This window comes from Lepisma saccharinum, chromosome 3 (genome assembly GCF_977018435.1).
Source record: "Lepisma saccharinum chromosome 3, izLepSacc3.1, whole genome shotgun sequence".
Taxonomy (NCBI): Eukaryota; Metazoa; Arthropoda; class Insecta; order Zygentoma; family Lepismatidae; genus Lepisma; species Lepisma saccharinum.
This window is the reverse complement of record NC_139231.1, coordinates 102777769-102792394: the sequence shown is the minus strand read 5'-3', so window position 1 is coordinate 102792394 and position 14626 is coordinate 102777769. Positions and strand designations below refer to the sequence as shown.

The window sequence follows — 14626 nt, the reverse complement described above, 5'->3', positions numbered from 1 at the left end:
CTTGGCCGAAGGTCACACATGTGGCCACGTCGAAACTACGCGAATCTATGTCATGAAAATGATTCTGTCTGCTCTGATGTAGTATATCCAAATGAAATACAAACAAACTGTAGTTCACTACATGTACTCAGCAGAGACATTAGCTTTTAAATGATTAATGTTCAAAAAATAGCAATTCAATGTCCAGCACAAAGTCTCTATTTCAAAATATTGTGATTTCAGTCTTTCTACTTCACATAAGTTCATTGTGTTTTTACGCAATATAATTTGGCATCTTTACTAAACAAAAATTGGTGTCAATAGGGAGGAGCTGGCAGTAGGGTTGTTAAAGGTAGGAATTGCAAATAATTTCAATTCCTGACCGTGGGGAGAAAGTCAGCACAAGAGAAAATGGGTTCTGGACCATAAAGAATCTTTTTTTATCTTTAAAGTATTTCAATTCGGTCCCCGAACTTTTTTCCCAGATCTATTTAAATACAGCCCAAGTTCGGTATTGAAATGAAACAATATGCAACTTGGACCTAATTTAAATTGGGTGAGAAAAAAGGTTCTGGTCCTTTTACAATTTATGGGTTCCTCGCTGGCTGGCAGAACAAACACATTACTGTCCTATGGCAATACATGAAGTTTTATGTAAGTGCAATATCATTTATGTTTCTCAAAACATTCATTTTTTTATTACCTGATATTATCATTTCCGAATTATGAGAAGCATAATGAGAGAGATTGGAGCACAGTAGCAGAAATAAACTTTTGAAATTTCAGTGGAAAATTACATTTTCAAGCAGGTTCTACTTTACATACCTCTTGCCTGAAAAATTCCACTTTTCCTACTTTCTATTGTATGAAATTGAATATGAGTCCTCATAACCTTAATAAACATAGAAGTTCAGTTACCTTGGTTTTGTAATTACTGTTTAACAGGTAGTGGGTAGTTTCTATTCTAAAGCAAAGCTTATCAACCATGTATTAGTTAACGAGATAAATTAATCAATTAAGCGTTTCCATGAATTTTTTGCTATTTCATATATGACCAGAAGTAAATTTTATGTCGACAAAGTGCTATTAAGAAAAAATCAAAAATATATTTACAAAACTATTTAAGGCTACTGTTAATGTATGCACATACCATACTCTACTTTGCAATGTAGTTACCATCATTGTTGAGGCAGTTGTCTTAGTGGAGCATCAGTTTTTATATTCCTTCAACATGGAATGCTACTGCTTGCGATACAAACCACTTAATAATGGCTTCTTTGACCTTGTATTCATCATGGAACTTTCATTGAATAGTCACACCCATCTCCGTACCATTGAATCACTTAGGCAAGTTTTCCATACACCTCACAAGGTTGACGATACTTTCAGCTGGTTTCATGTTCCTCGCATTCAAAAAGCAAATTGCAGAATGTGTTGGGGAAGGGATGAACAAACTGCATACAGAAGGGAAGAATTGTTAACCATATCACACGTATTTATAATATATGTGTGCTGGTCCATTTGCAGGGTGTGTAGTGCATTTCATATTTTTTTACCTTCACCTGGGAAGAGGAAGATGTTTTTAAATTTCTAGAGTTTATTTCAAAATTGTGGTTCTAAACATCATAAACACAAAGCACTATGCATAAACACTGTTTGAATCTCTGCAAATGACATCCATGCCTTTGCAAAGAATCTTGACATGCATTGCCACCATCATGACTGCAACAGTGCAAACTGAACTTATTTTGAGCATATTCTTTGTATTTAAATATACATTCATGCATGTTTAATAGCTATATAATTTATAATCATGTCTGATCAGTATTTATGTTTTTATTGTATCTGCTAATTGAATATGGCATGTGTTAGTATAATTGATTGTTACATAAATGTTGTATTTTCAGAGTTTTGCCTGGAGCAGTAGCAACAATTGGAGCATAAGCTTAAGAGTCCCGTTTGTTGTTGACGTATGTGAGCAGACATTTGTACTGCTAGACGAGTTACTGAACCAAGTATGTGAGGGGCTGGACGGAAGATCTGATTGGCCTCCTCCGCAAGAGAAAGAATGCATGGCAGTCGCTGGACTGAACCTCTTAAGGCTACAGGTTAGTTTATGTCAGTGTGACAGGCCTCCCCGATGGCACAGTGGTAGCGTTGTCGCCTTGTAATCAAGGGGTCACGGGTTCGATACCCGGTGGAGGCACAAGTGGTTCGGATCCCACTTTAAACTGTAGGTCCAGTCCCAATTAGCCGTACTGTGCATAAAGTGGACTTAAAACACCAAATCAATCAATCAATGTCAGTGTGACACTTGATTTGCTTCCAAAGCCATTCAATTAATTCTCATATGTTACCTGAAACTTTTCTACACACCATATCTGTGAAATTGAAAGAAAAATAATTTAAAAGAGCATGTAGTATAAGTTACAAGTTTCCTTTTTCTCCAAACAGCATAAAGAAAAGTTGCAGTGATTCAACCTACCCCTCCCTCTCCCTCATCTGACAAGAAAATATTTCTTAAAAAGTTCAAATTAAATGTGACGGAAAGTATGAGATTTACAGGAACTTCATTAAATTTCTCTATTATTCAAAATGTGTCACGTATGAAAGCATGTGCAGACACCTGTTGAGTGTACATAATTATAGGTCTTAACTTTTAACTGCAGGAACAGGTATGGCACAATGATTATAATTCGGAATGAGACTGATTAATTGGAACACTATTGATATCAATGGATATGGGCATATTAGTGTATCAGTTTGTCAATAATTTTACCACCAATCTGATATTTGTATAAGTAGCCAGTAACTTAGTGCAAATTTCTGCCATCTTGTTATTATTTTTATGAATATAAATGTATAATTCGCATGCCTTTGTTTTGTGAAGGAAATTGTCCAAATCTGTGTTTCCCTTTTCTAGGGAGATTCATTAGTGTCATCTGGTTATGCACATTAACTAAGAAAGTAAATTAACCATTCAGATTCGTCAAAGAACACTTGTAGTTTTATATCAGATTAATAGAATGTCAGTATTGGCAAATTTATATCAGTACTTTATATATATTGTTCAAAATTTCTTAATGATCCATCAATATTAGATTTCTTTCTCTTTCTCTCCCTCAAGAATAGTGAAGTCAGCAACTTTCATTGGATCCTAAGTAAAAATATGCTTTTATCACTCTGTTTGAGTAGATTTTTATGATTTTTTTCACATGTATCATTTCATTTGTAATTTGTATGGTGACATTATCAAGTAATATCACATAACCTTTTATTTGTTCTTTTCCTTCAGTTACATGCTGTAATAAGTCACTGTGTGGATGTGAAGTCCCTTGGCCTGAATGCAGGGACCAGGTTGCTCATGAGTTTAAAGCAGAGAGTAGTTGAATTGGCCAGCAATGCTGGGGTTCTGAATACCATCCAGGCAGCAGCCCAGGCAACTCTTCAAGCAGGATGGAGCATTCTGCTCCCAACAGCTGATGAGAGGGCCAGAACTCTGTCTGGCCTGCTTCCAAGTACAGGTAATGTGGAATTCTAGTCAGATTTGGTTATCATCAATGTCCTTTGATGTTAAGGGAATAAAAACGTGCCTCTCCACAAGCTAGACAGAAGAATGTCAAAGGTATTGGTGGTGCACTTTCCCCCTAACTGTCATATGAGTATCAAAATATTACCAGAAAAGCTCAATATAAGTTTGGGTAGTATTCATACTATTATGCATGATATGTTTGTCAAATGGAAACTGTATCCCAAGTTCGTTCTGCACTCATTAAGAGTGTGTGGAAGCATCATGAGCTGTTGACAACCCGAATTTCTTACACAGGCAACAAAGTCATGATTTTCTCCAGTATGACCTATTCACCAAACATCAAACAGGTAAATGGCAGATTGATGAAAGTGAGGGGCCACAAAAATTAAAGGGAAAACATTACTTATTCCAGTTTTTGTTTCAAGGAGACTACACTACAAATTCATGCTTTCTCTAAGACAGACTGAATGAGAACCATTATGAATAGAGGTACATGATTGCTCTAGAAAATAAATCACAGAGTTATGCCAAAAAGCATGACAATGCTTCAGATCATTTGTTGCTCATTGTGTTGCAATTTCTTGCTAGAAAGTCACAGCACAATAATTAACCATCTACCCTACTGGCTGGATTTGGCTCTTCTGAAGACTACACTGGCATGAGAACATTTTGGTCATGTGGAGACCATTCAGAAGGATGCGACGGTCATTTTGAACTCGGTTTCAAAGGGAGATCTACACACACCTTGTAGAAGTGATCTTTAATGTATGTAGAGAGGGAAGGGATGTATGTTGAATGTTAAATAATAATCAAAATGCTCTTGTACGATAAACTGTGTTCTTAGTAGCATTAGTTCTGGAAATTTTTGAATGCACTGTGTATGTGGTATTTAGTTTCTTGCATGTAAATTGAGGTCTCTTTTACTTCCAGGTTCAGACCCTTCAAGCATGAGTCCTGGCCATCGATTCATGACAGATCTCCTTGTATCAAGCTTAATGGCAGATGGAGGTCTAGAAACAGCACTGAAAGCTGCTATCAAAGGTAATTAAATGCTTGTCTCTTGTTTCACTGAAGCCCTATGCTCCTGATTTGAGCAAAAGGAAGTCAAGTAAGTCAGTCTTGTTTTGTAAATGTCACAATTCCTAAGATCTGTAAAAGTTGCCAATGTGGGCTATTATGATAATTGTTGCTGTGAATATTATTTTTTGTAAATGTCACAATTCCTAAGATCTGTAAAAGTTGCCAATGTGGGCTATTATGATAATTGTTGCTGTGAATATTATTTTGCTTTTGGAGTGAAGTAGAAATTGAGAACAAAATTATAGTTAGTTTGCTCTGATAAGTTTACTTTTCATTTTTCCGAGCAAATTTTCTTCGCGATCGATTTCACCACCCATCTGGTGTACTTCATCACAGTACACACCTGACGAAACCACCAGATGGGTGGCGAAATCTATCGCGAAGAAAATTTGCACGGAAAAATTAAAAGTAAACTTATCAGAGTAAATTACCTATCTCCGCGTAACTGCCAAACAGATATCTTTAAATACATTGTAGTTAGTTTTTGTGTTCTTATTTTCAAATACCATGTAAAATGTTAGTAATTTATCACAGTCAATCAGCTACATACTTCAATAAGGCAGTATGGTGCACCCAAGAGCAGTACATTATTTTTCTGTTAGTATTGTATTAAATATTTGTAATGTAATGTCCACAGATTGTATAGTGCTTTTTGGTGTATTATTTACTGGGTTCTTTCTAATTATTTATCAAATTTTACATGGAGTGGTTAGCGCATCGTGCTTTGATGCCAGGGGTTGCAGGTTCAAATCCCAGGCTGGGCATGGGTGTTCTTGGTGTGTGTCCCTTTATCAACTTCATCATATCATCACTCATCCCATCTTCGCGACTAGCCAAAAGTGGCAGAAAAGCGAATTAAAATAAACCAAATTAATCAATCAAAATAAATTCATTTTCTATCTGTTGTTCAGTCTTAATATGAACTGTTTAACAAGTATTGCTACATTCTGATATCATTTCATTCAAATTAAAAATTTTTTTTTTCTTTTGTAGTGGAGCTGCAGGAGTTAGATGAACTGGGAGAAAAAGAATTGGATAAAAATGGGGAAGCAAGTAAACAGCAGGGTGAGAATCTGATGTCAGAGCAAGCATTGCTTGAAACAGAAACCAAAAGAGCACAAGAAGCAGCGCTCGCAGAAGACAGGAATTCAGCTATTCCCCTCCTGCACCTGGTTAAACAACTTCTGAGGTGAGGGAATGTGTTCATTGGCACCACTTGTGAACAGATGGAATAAAGTAAAAGTAGAATTGTACAAGTAGTGAGTGGCAGTATTTTAAGAATATGTACTCAATGTCTGTTAACAAGAACAAATTTCAGTGGTTGAAATTCTACTGTAAGTTAGGTTCCAATTGGCCTATTTGTGCATATAGTAGATTTAAACATTGTCAGATCTTTTTGTCACAACCTGTCGAAAACTAAACAAAGGTTTTTAAAAATGTTGGTGTAATCTCAAAATTTATAATTGATCTGTGAAACAGTTACTACTACAGGGTGTCCAAAAAGTCATGCAACTAATACTTTGAACATACAAAACTTTTGTATCAAAAGTGAAACTTACACTGGGTACTATCTTTATCTATGTGCATTTAAACATTAAATAAGAAAATCATGTTCTACATGAATGTTCTATGTGTGGAAAAGTTGCGGAAAAAAGTTTTGTAAGATAAGATAAATAAGGTAAGGTTCGCCGTGCATGTAAGACTGTGCCTAGAAGGTACATTTAGGACATGTGGGTGTAAGGTCTCACACATTCTCGATTTGGCATCTTTTGGAACTGATGTGATCAGCACCATGCTCCAGCTGCCTTTGCCACCTCAGGGTTGCCCCCAGGTACCCATTGATTTGAGGTTGGGTCAGCCCCAGAGCTGCTTTATACGGGGACAAGGTAATATGTTTTCGCTTTAATTGAGCACTATTTTCTGCAATTTTATTCCAAGGCTTTTTGGAGAATTGCTAACCAGGCTATGAAGGATGTTTGTAGTATTTGAATTTGTTTAATAGTATTGAAAAATAATATATTTTTGTGCTATTTCCATTTAAAACTGCATCTTCAGTTGTAGATAAAAAGATTGGAAATAGATGATATAGACAATATTGGAGTACAAATTTTGTTATTACAAATGTTACTATGTTTAATTGATATTTGTTTGATGTACTTCTAGGAATGCTTCGTCCCAAACATTAGCCAGGCTTCAGTCTGTGGCTCCAGAAAACATCTCGATGAGTGGATCTGGTATGTTTCGCTTTGAAACCTGGGAGAAGCAAGAGAGATCACCAAGCCTCAATTTGCTCCTTAGATTCCAGAGATTGCTCATAGCTCAGATATATCCCCACAGCCAAGAGAATAAACCAGGAACATCTCAACCAGGTACACTTTTTCCACTAGTATTACCACTAAAGTTATTACTGCTGCTGTTGAATGAGATATTGCATAATTTCAAGTATGTGGGCTTGCATGTTGTCCTTGTGAGTGCCCTGCACCGCTTTACAGCCTATACAGATATGGTGATTTTAAACCTCAAATGTTTACTGATTTCAAGCTGAATAAGAAATTAGTTCCAACAAAACAAGTATTAACCAAGTTATTTTTTGTTTCAGTTTGTTACATCTGCTTTTATGTTGTTAGTAAGGGGCTTGTTTTTGTATTATATGATGGCTGCAAATAGCCTAATTTAATTAACATAATGTTATACATAAGATGTATAGGATCATACAAAACCAACTGAAAAATTTAAAATCTTGTTACAATATGAACGTGCAATAGATCCAGTGTCAATAAAGGTCTTACTTTTCAGTGGCTAAACTTCTATTTTCATTCAGCATTTCAGTGCAACGTAAATTTTTTTTTTGTGTGTGTATTTTTGTTACTTAGCATCAATTTTCTGCAACTTTTGATTAATCGAAAAGCTGAGAATGAGTTTATTAGATGAAATTGATAAAGGGACCGTTACAATGAACATCCATACCCAGCCTTGGATTCGAACCTGAATCTTTGAAAGTCAACCACTTAATGCACTCTGCCACCAGGATGTGTTTTTTTTCTCTAGAGCACATCATTTTGTCATTCATTCTGAAAAGTTTGTGAAACATTACCTGTTATAAAATAATCAATGTGCTGTTTGTAATGTATATAATAAATAATAAATAATAATAAATTGACCTTTAACATGGTCTTGGTATAACTGTTGTATGTGTAAAAATTTGTGTCTATATAGTTTTTTTAGAATTGTGTGCCTATCTTGGTAGTGTTGACTTTTAAAAGTTCTGGGAAGCTACAACAAAATATTTCACCAAAAATTAAAATTCACTTTCAAAATAAGTAACAGTGAAGATATAATGAAGTGAAATATAAATTATTTTTATAGTTCTTTTCCTCTTATTGTTATACTCTAACTGATAAAAATGCACACCTTATAACAGGCAGCACAATAAAAGGAAAACTAATGATATTTCACTGTTTTCTAATCATATCTTGTATCTCAGCTGTTTACAATTCCTAACTGGAGGGACCTTATTACCTGAGATAATTCCATGTTCCCATCTTTAAAGTTTGCAGAATTGATTACATCATGAATGTGGCAAATGTGTTTTTGTCTTATAAAGTGTTGTGAATAATGTTAATCGTAATTTTTTTATTGCAATCTAAGGACAGCCTATTGTATTTTCTTTACCTAATGCATGTCGTTTTATTCTTAAGATCAAGAAATGGTTGGAGCAGAGTCACTATTGAAAAAGTATATCCAGCTGTTGTGTAACCATGTGGTTGACACATTGCCAGTTGCATCATGTCTTGCAGCTACAAGCAGTAAACATTTCTCTCTTGTTGCCTGTGTTCTGGAGGGAGATATAATAGGTAAGTATTTTGTAAATCATCTGCAAAAAAAAAAATATCAAATCTATATTTCTACAAATAGCCTATAATAAGTGTAAAAACTCATTTTATTTTATTATTTGTATGCATAGAAAGGTCTCAATTGTGTATCCTGGTTTTATGAAGTGCATATCTAAGTATGAAGAACTGCTGCGGTGCAGTTTTGTAGGGCATTTGGCTGCTATGGGAGAGACCCAGGGTAGGTGATCACAAGTGAGAATTTTTCTGGCAACATTCCTGATAAAGTGACTGGAGCTCACCAAGTGTTGCCCTAGGATTGGTCAAAGATAGCCAGAGCATGCTTGTTTATCACATAACATGTGAGACCTAGTTCCATACTCCTACATGCCTTCATGGTACTGTACAGGCTGCATTTACCCCCCCCCCCCCCCCGAGTTTCCTGTAGGTATCCACTTTATATGACATTGGGTGGGCTCCGGAGCCGCTTGACTGTAACAAGTGGTACCTCACAAATTAGAAACAGCATGTTTCAACATTAAGGGTTAAATAAAGGATGAAGCCATCCCGGGGGTGTGGTGCTGATCACATCACCCCCACCTTCGGCCGTGATCAAGAAAGTGTGGGGCCCTAACTCCACACCCCCCTATAAGTCTTCATTGCATGGTGCACATCACAGGGGAGCACTTTACTTTTTTGTACCACTTGTTGCGTACCACTTGTTGCAGTCATCAGGTTACATACACTAATTAAGAAAGGGAATGAACCATTCAGGTTTTTCATGGAGCATTTGCAATTTTATATTGGATTTTTAGAATATCAGTTATCACTGTTGGTTAATTTTATGTTAGTAATTAATTAACAATATCATTGGAAATTTCTTACTACTTAAAATTTATTTATTGTTAAATAAGTGTAAAAAAGACAGGTTGTTGATACTGTGTAATAATAAATTTGCCTTCATGGCATGGTGCTTAATAATAAATTTGCCTTCATGGCATGGTGCTATATGAACAGTGAACTTTACCTTACCTTTTTATTGTTATTTTGTTTGGAAGAACGTTGTAATATAAGAAACTCACACATCCAAAAGCAGAAAAAATTCATGTACTTGGATTAAAACTGGTGTGATATATAGATATGGTAGTTGTCATCCAATAATGCCATATTACTACAGTTCTTTAAATGTGCTAACCTCCCTGGAAGAGGGGTTAGTGTGAAATGCTGGAATTTCAAATGGCCCATGTTCGAACCGTGGTCAAGCCATGGGTGTATCATTGTGTTTGTTTTATTCATCCATTTCATTGTTCATCCTCATTGTTTCAATCAACCCAGCAGATAGAAAAGTGAAGGAAAATTAACAGTAGATCTGTTGAAATGTTGACAAGAAAGAAATATATATACACATCATTTTCAATATAATTTGTATGTTAATTCTTTGAAGTGCAAGTTTAACAAGTAATTGTGAACAAATTAGTCAGATCTATGATGCAAATAAAGTTAATGTATTACTCTTTTGATTCTTTGAATTGATTCAGTTTTGTTTTATTTGTCCTTTCAGGTGTCTTGCTACCAGAATTGTTGGTTTGTTTGGTGCTACTGCAGATGCATGTTCCATTGCTCCTCTATCAGACCAATTGGGTTCCATTATTGATCCCACTGTTGGATGCTCTGGACAAATTTAACAGGCTTGCTCCTGGAGTAGACAAGGAGGATACAGAAGATCTTGCCTGGCCTGGAATTCTTGGTAGGTTTCAGTTATATTCATTATCAAGTGCAGAAAACAGCGGCAAGTTTAATTAGTAGTATTGTTTTTTTTTTTCCTTTCTTGCTGTTAACAGTGGCCTAATTACAATGATCAAGTAGTTCACTGTGGACGAGAAGCATATAATTCTTCCAGTAAGATTGTTAATGAAACTTGAATTTGTAATGTGTTGAGGGTAATGTAAGGAAAAAGGTTATTTTTTTAAATAATGTAGAAAGTATTGGCTGTAAATCAAGGACCAATTGCAATTGAATCAAATTTTATATTCGTGGATTTTACATTCTCTGACTTTATATATTTTATTTTCCATTATACACTATCTGGCATCATTAGTTCTTCACACACTCCTCTGAAAAATGATCTGGAATAGTAATCAATTATTACTGTTATGTTTTTCATATTGTATTTTGGTATAAAATGGATCTATCCTCAATGACAATTTTTAAGAGTACTGAGTAGGGGCATGCATATTTCGTTTTTGACGAAAAAACGAAATTTGAAAAAACACATTGTAGTGTTAATTTTTCATGTTTTTGAAAGGTGTGAGATGCATTTTGTGACAATGTTTTGTCACGAAATAATGCGAAATGAACTGCAAAAAGCGAAATTAACTCTTAAACACGAAATTTAGGGTTTATTCACTGACGCGGCACCTTCTGAAGTCTGAATTATCCTGCAAGTTATGCAATTCCCGGAAAAATGATTAATTCTGTTGTTAATATTAGAGAAACAAAAATAGACTCCTTTACACAGAAATAAACTTAATACTCGGATAACTACATAAATGGCCTATTAGAAGTGAAATGTTAATTCTGTGGAATAAGTGTAGTTTTTAAATCAAATTTAGGATTATATTCACAATTTTAAAACTAAAATGTCTTTTTATATACCACTTTTGATCCAATTTTTCACCGCTATAACACCGATATTTTATTTTATTTACCGCTTTTGAACGCGAAATTGACTCAGTTTTTATACCGAAATTTTGCTTTTTTATTTACCAAAAATATGTGCCTCTAGTAATGAGTAAATAAAAATTAGTGCTTCATTTTTTTCCCTCAATATGCCAGGAACCTTCCCGAGGAATGAATTGAATGTGAACCAAAGTTTTGAAGTAATAAATAAAATTTACATCAATAGCATTATGTGACACAACAGTTTTTTGAGACCTGAGATGTACCATGCACCAATTTGTAGGACTTTTGCTTGTGTTTGTTTATGTAGACATGTGTGATATACCTTCCAGATAAATGCATTTTATTTGATGAATATTTTTTTCTGAAAACAGTTCCTCCACACTCACCAGTAATGAGTCAGAAGCCACCTGAAGATATCCCAATGATCAGAAAAGCTGATTTAGAAAACCACAATAGAGATGGAGGCCTGTGGATTGTTATAAATGGCAAAGTTTACGATGTGCAAGATTTCAGGTAAGATGCTACAATTATTTTCTTTGGCATTAAACCACATATCTGATTATATGTACAGTACTAAGATTAGAACTTTGATAAATCATGATTCCCACTGACCTGGAAATCCTGGAATAGTGATGGAAATTGAAATAGCTAAAAAAAAGTCTTGGAATTCCATAAAACTATACAATAACCTGGAAATGCCAGGGAATATTAGTGTTGATTGTACACTGAAAAATGGATTTTTCATTTATTTATAGACACTGATTTCCGATAACAGATATTCATGTATAAAAAGATGTAACAGTAGGGTCATTCCACATCAAATCAACGCAAAAAACTAATATTTTCTCACCCATCATCTCCGAATTCGATGAAATTTGGTATACACCCTTCCTTTATGGTTGAAAAAAAGAAGAAAAATAATTTTTTTTCACTGTCTCAAATGCTTTTCATTTTACAGCATTTTCAAATGTCATTAAATCAGTGTTGTCTGTCACTCTTGAGACCCTCGACACAAGATACCCTTGCTTACATTTTATTTACTTTCTCCTTAACCAATCATCAGATCTCTTGGAAATTTTATGCAAAGTTCAATGAAATAATGAGGATTTCAGAAAAAAATACATCAGCACTCAAAAAATTTTACAAATGCCTATAAGAAGACTAATAATGGACTTGCAGCATAATTTTTGTGGTGGGATAACTAGGTTACGAAAATCTGAATTTTCATCATGTGGGGATGATGGAACCAAAACCTTTTGATGTCGAAAGTCATTGCAAAGATATGCTCTTTCTCTACAAATTTTTTTATCGTTTTTTTTATTCCTGCTAATGAAAATTTTACTTTTTTTGGACATCGCCTAAAATTTCAGGGTCAATCCGTACCAAATGGGCCAGCAATGGTCACTCGACCATTTTTAAAATTCTTCATTTGTTTGACGTTGTAACCTACTTCAAAGGGTAGTTCAAAACAGCCATTATTTTTATATAACTAGACTTCGTTTGAAAATGTTGGCCATTTTTGTTTCATGTCTTGCAACATTTTTGGCCTATGCAGACAGTTGCGATAATTATAATAACTCAGCCAAGAGAAATTATAGACATCTGGGGTAAAAACATTGTTCTCAGTGCATTTCAGGCTACATTTTATGTTCCGTATCTTTCTTCACCACATCTAATGCATATGGCTGAAATTTAGGGTCAAAACTGACTGATATTCAATTTTGAAGGGAAATCAATGTACAGGATATAATTTTTTTGAGTATGTAAATAATGAAATATCAGAGCTGCTGTATTTTTTTATAGGAAATATATACATCCAAAGTTTTAACAGAAAATATTTGAAACACAGCCTTACACATCTTTTCATGAATAATAGCTGTTAACGGGCTTACTATGCCATTCGTACTTTGCAATTAATTAATACGTACAATAATTGTAATTTCATGATAGTTCATTAAAAGTAAATATTTATAATTGTAACTAATAACTTAAATTTGCCTATTTTTGCCAAAATTCCCCCTGTTGTATCTTTTGTTATCCAAGTAATATCAATCTCGAAATTTTTTACAGGTACCTCTTGACGCTGTAAATATCAAATTTTATTAGGTTCCCAACCAGATATTATTTCGATTTCAGTTTTTAAGTCCATTTTGGCTAATCGAGACTGGACCTACAGTTTATTAAAGTGGGATCTGAACCACTATGTGCCTCTACTGGGTATCGAACCTGGGACCCCTTGAATACAAAACGATGATGTAACTAACCACTCTGCCATCAGGAAGACCGTTCCAACCGGACAAATATTTTGGGCCCAAATTTTGAGAAAAATGAGCATTTTCAAAGAGCTTTAACTCAATGTGGAAACCAGTAACAGAGCTCAAATAAAACTTTAGGTGTATACGTTTTGTCTAAAAAAAAATATAGCTCTGATCATTTCATTTCTTACCTACTCAAAAAAATATATCTTGTACATTGATTTCCCTTCAAAATTGAATATCAGTCAGTTTTGATCCTAAATTTCAGCCATTTGCATTAGATGTGGTGAAGAAAGATGCAGAACATAAAATGTAGCCAGAAATGTACTGAAAACAATGTTTTTGCCCCAGATATCTATAATCTTTCTTAGCTGAGTTATTATAATTATAATGTTGCAAGACATGAAACAAATTTGCCCACCATTTTCAAACGAAGTCTAGTTTTAGAAAAATAATGTCTGCTTTGAACTATCCTTGTACAGGGGTTACAACGACAAACAAATGAAAAATTTAAAAAATTGTCGAGCGACCATTGCTGGCCCATTTGGTACGGATTGACCCTGAAATTTTAGGCAATGTCCAAAAAATTAAAAAAATTTGTTAGAAGGAATAAAAAAAATATATTTTTTGTAGAGAAAGAGCATATCTTTGCAATGACTTTCAACATCAAAAGCTTTTGGTTCCATCATACCCACATGATGAAAATTCAGATTTTCGTAACCTAGTTTTCCCACCACAAAAAGTAGTCCACAAGTTCATTATTAGTCTTTTTATAGGCATTTGTCCAATTTTTTGAGTGCTGATATATTTTTTTTTCTGAAATCCTATTATTTCATTGAACGTTGTGTAAAATTTCAAAGATATCTGATTATTGGTTAAGGAGAAAATAAATAAAATGTAAGCAAGGGTATCTTGTGTCGAGGGTCTCAAGAGTGACAGACAACACTGATTTAATGACATTTCAAAGTGCTGTAAAATTAAAACCGTTTGAGATAGTGAAAAAAAAAATTAGGGGGGTTCTTTTAACCATAAAGGAAGGGTGTATACCAAATTTTATCGAAATTGGAGTTGCTGGGTGACATGATCTCGTTGAAATGGCATAGAATGACCCAGTATGATATTATTTGCAACTGGAGCTAGTTCGTTTATATTTCTGCACTAAAAATGTCAACAGAGTTAAAGGATTACATAGAAATTGCATCTAAAAATGCAGGCTTGACCGACTACTACTTGAACCTGGGTTCGACATATCATGCCATTTCTCTACC

At 34.5% G+C, this 14626-nt stretch overlaps 1 protein-coding gene across 1 annotated transcript in view; it reads left to right on the top strand.

Moving 5' to 3' along the window:
• HERC2 (E3 ubiquitin-protein ligase HERC2) overlaps nucleotides 1-14626 on the top strand; it is a 186885-nt gene that overhangs the window by 47892 nt on the left and 124367 nt on the right. Inside the window, exons 16-23 of the mRNA XM_083119057.1 lie at nucleotides 1887-2087; nucleotides 3275-3503; nucleotides 4442-4552; nucleotides 5585-5780; nucleotides 6755-6960; nucleotides 8290-8445; nucleotides 9983-10168; nucleotides 11475-11616. Of these exons, the coding sequence (XP_082975183.1) occupies nucleotides 1887-2087; nucleotides 3275-3503; nucleotides 4442-4552; nucleotides 5585-5780; nucleotides 6755-6960; nucleotides 8290-8445; nucleotides 9983-10168; nucleotides 11475-11616 (1427 nt within the window). The remainder of the gene's footprint in view (nucleotides 1-1886; nucleotides 2088-3274; nucleotides 3504-4441; nucleotides 4553-5584; nucleotides 5781-6754; nucleotides 6961-8289; nucleotides 8446-9982; nucleotides 10169-11474; nucleotides 11617-14626) is intronic.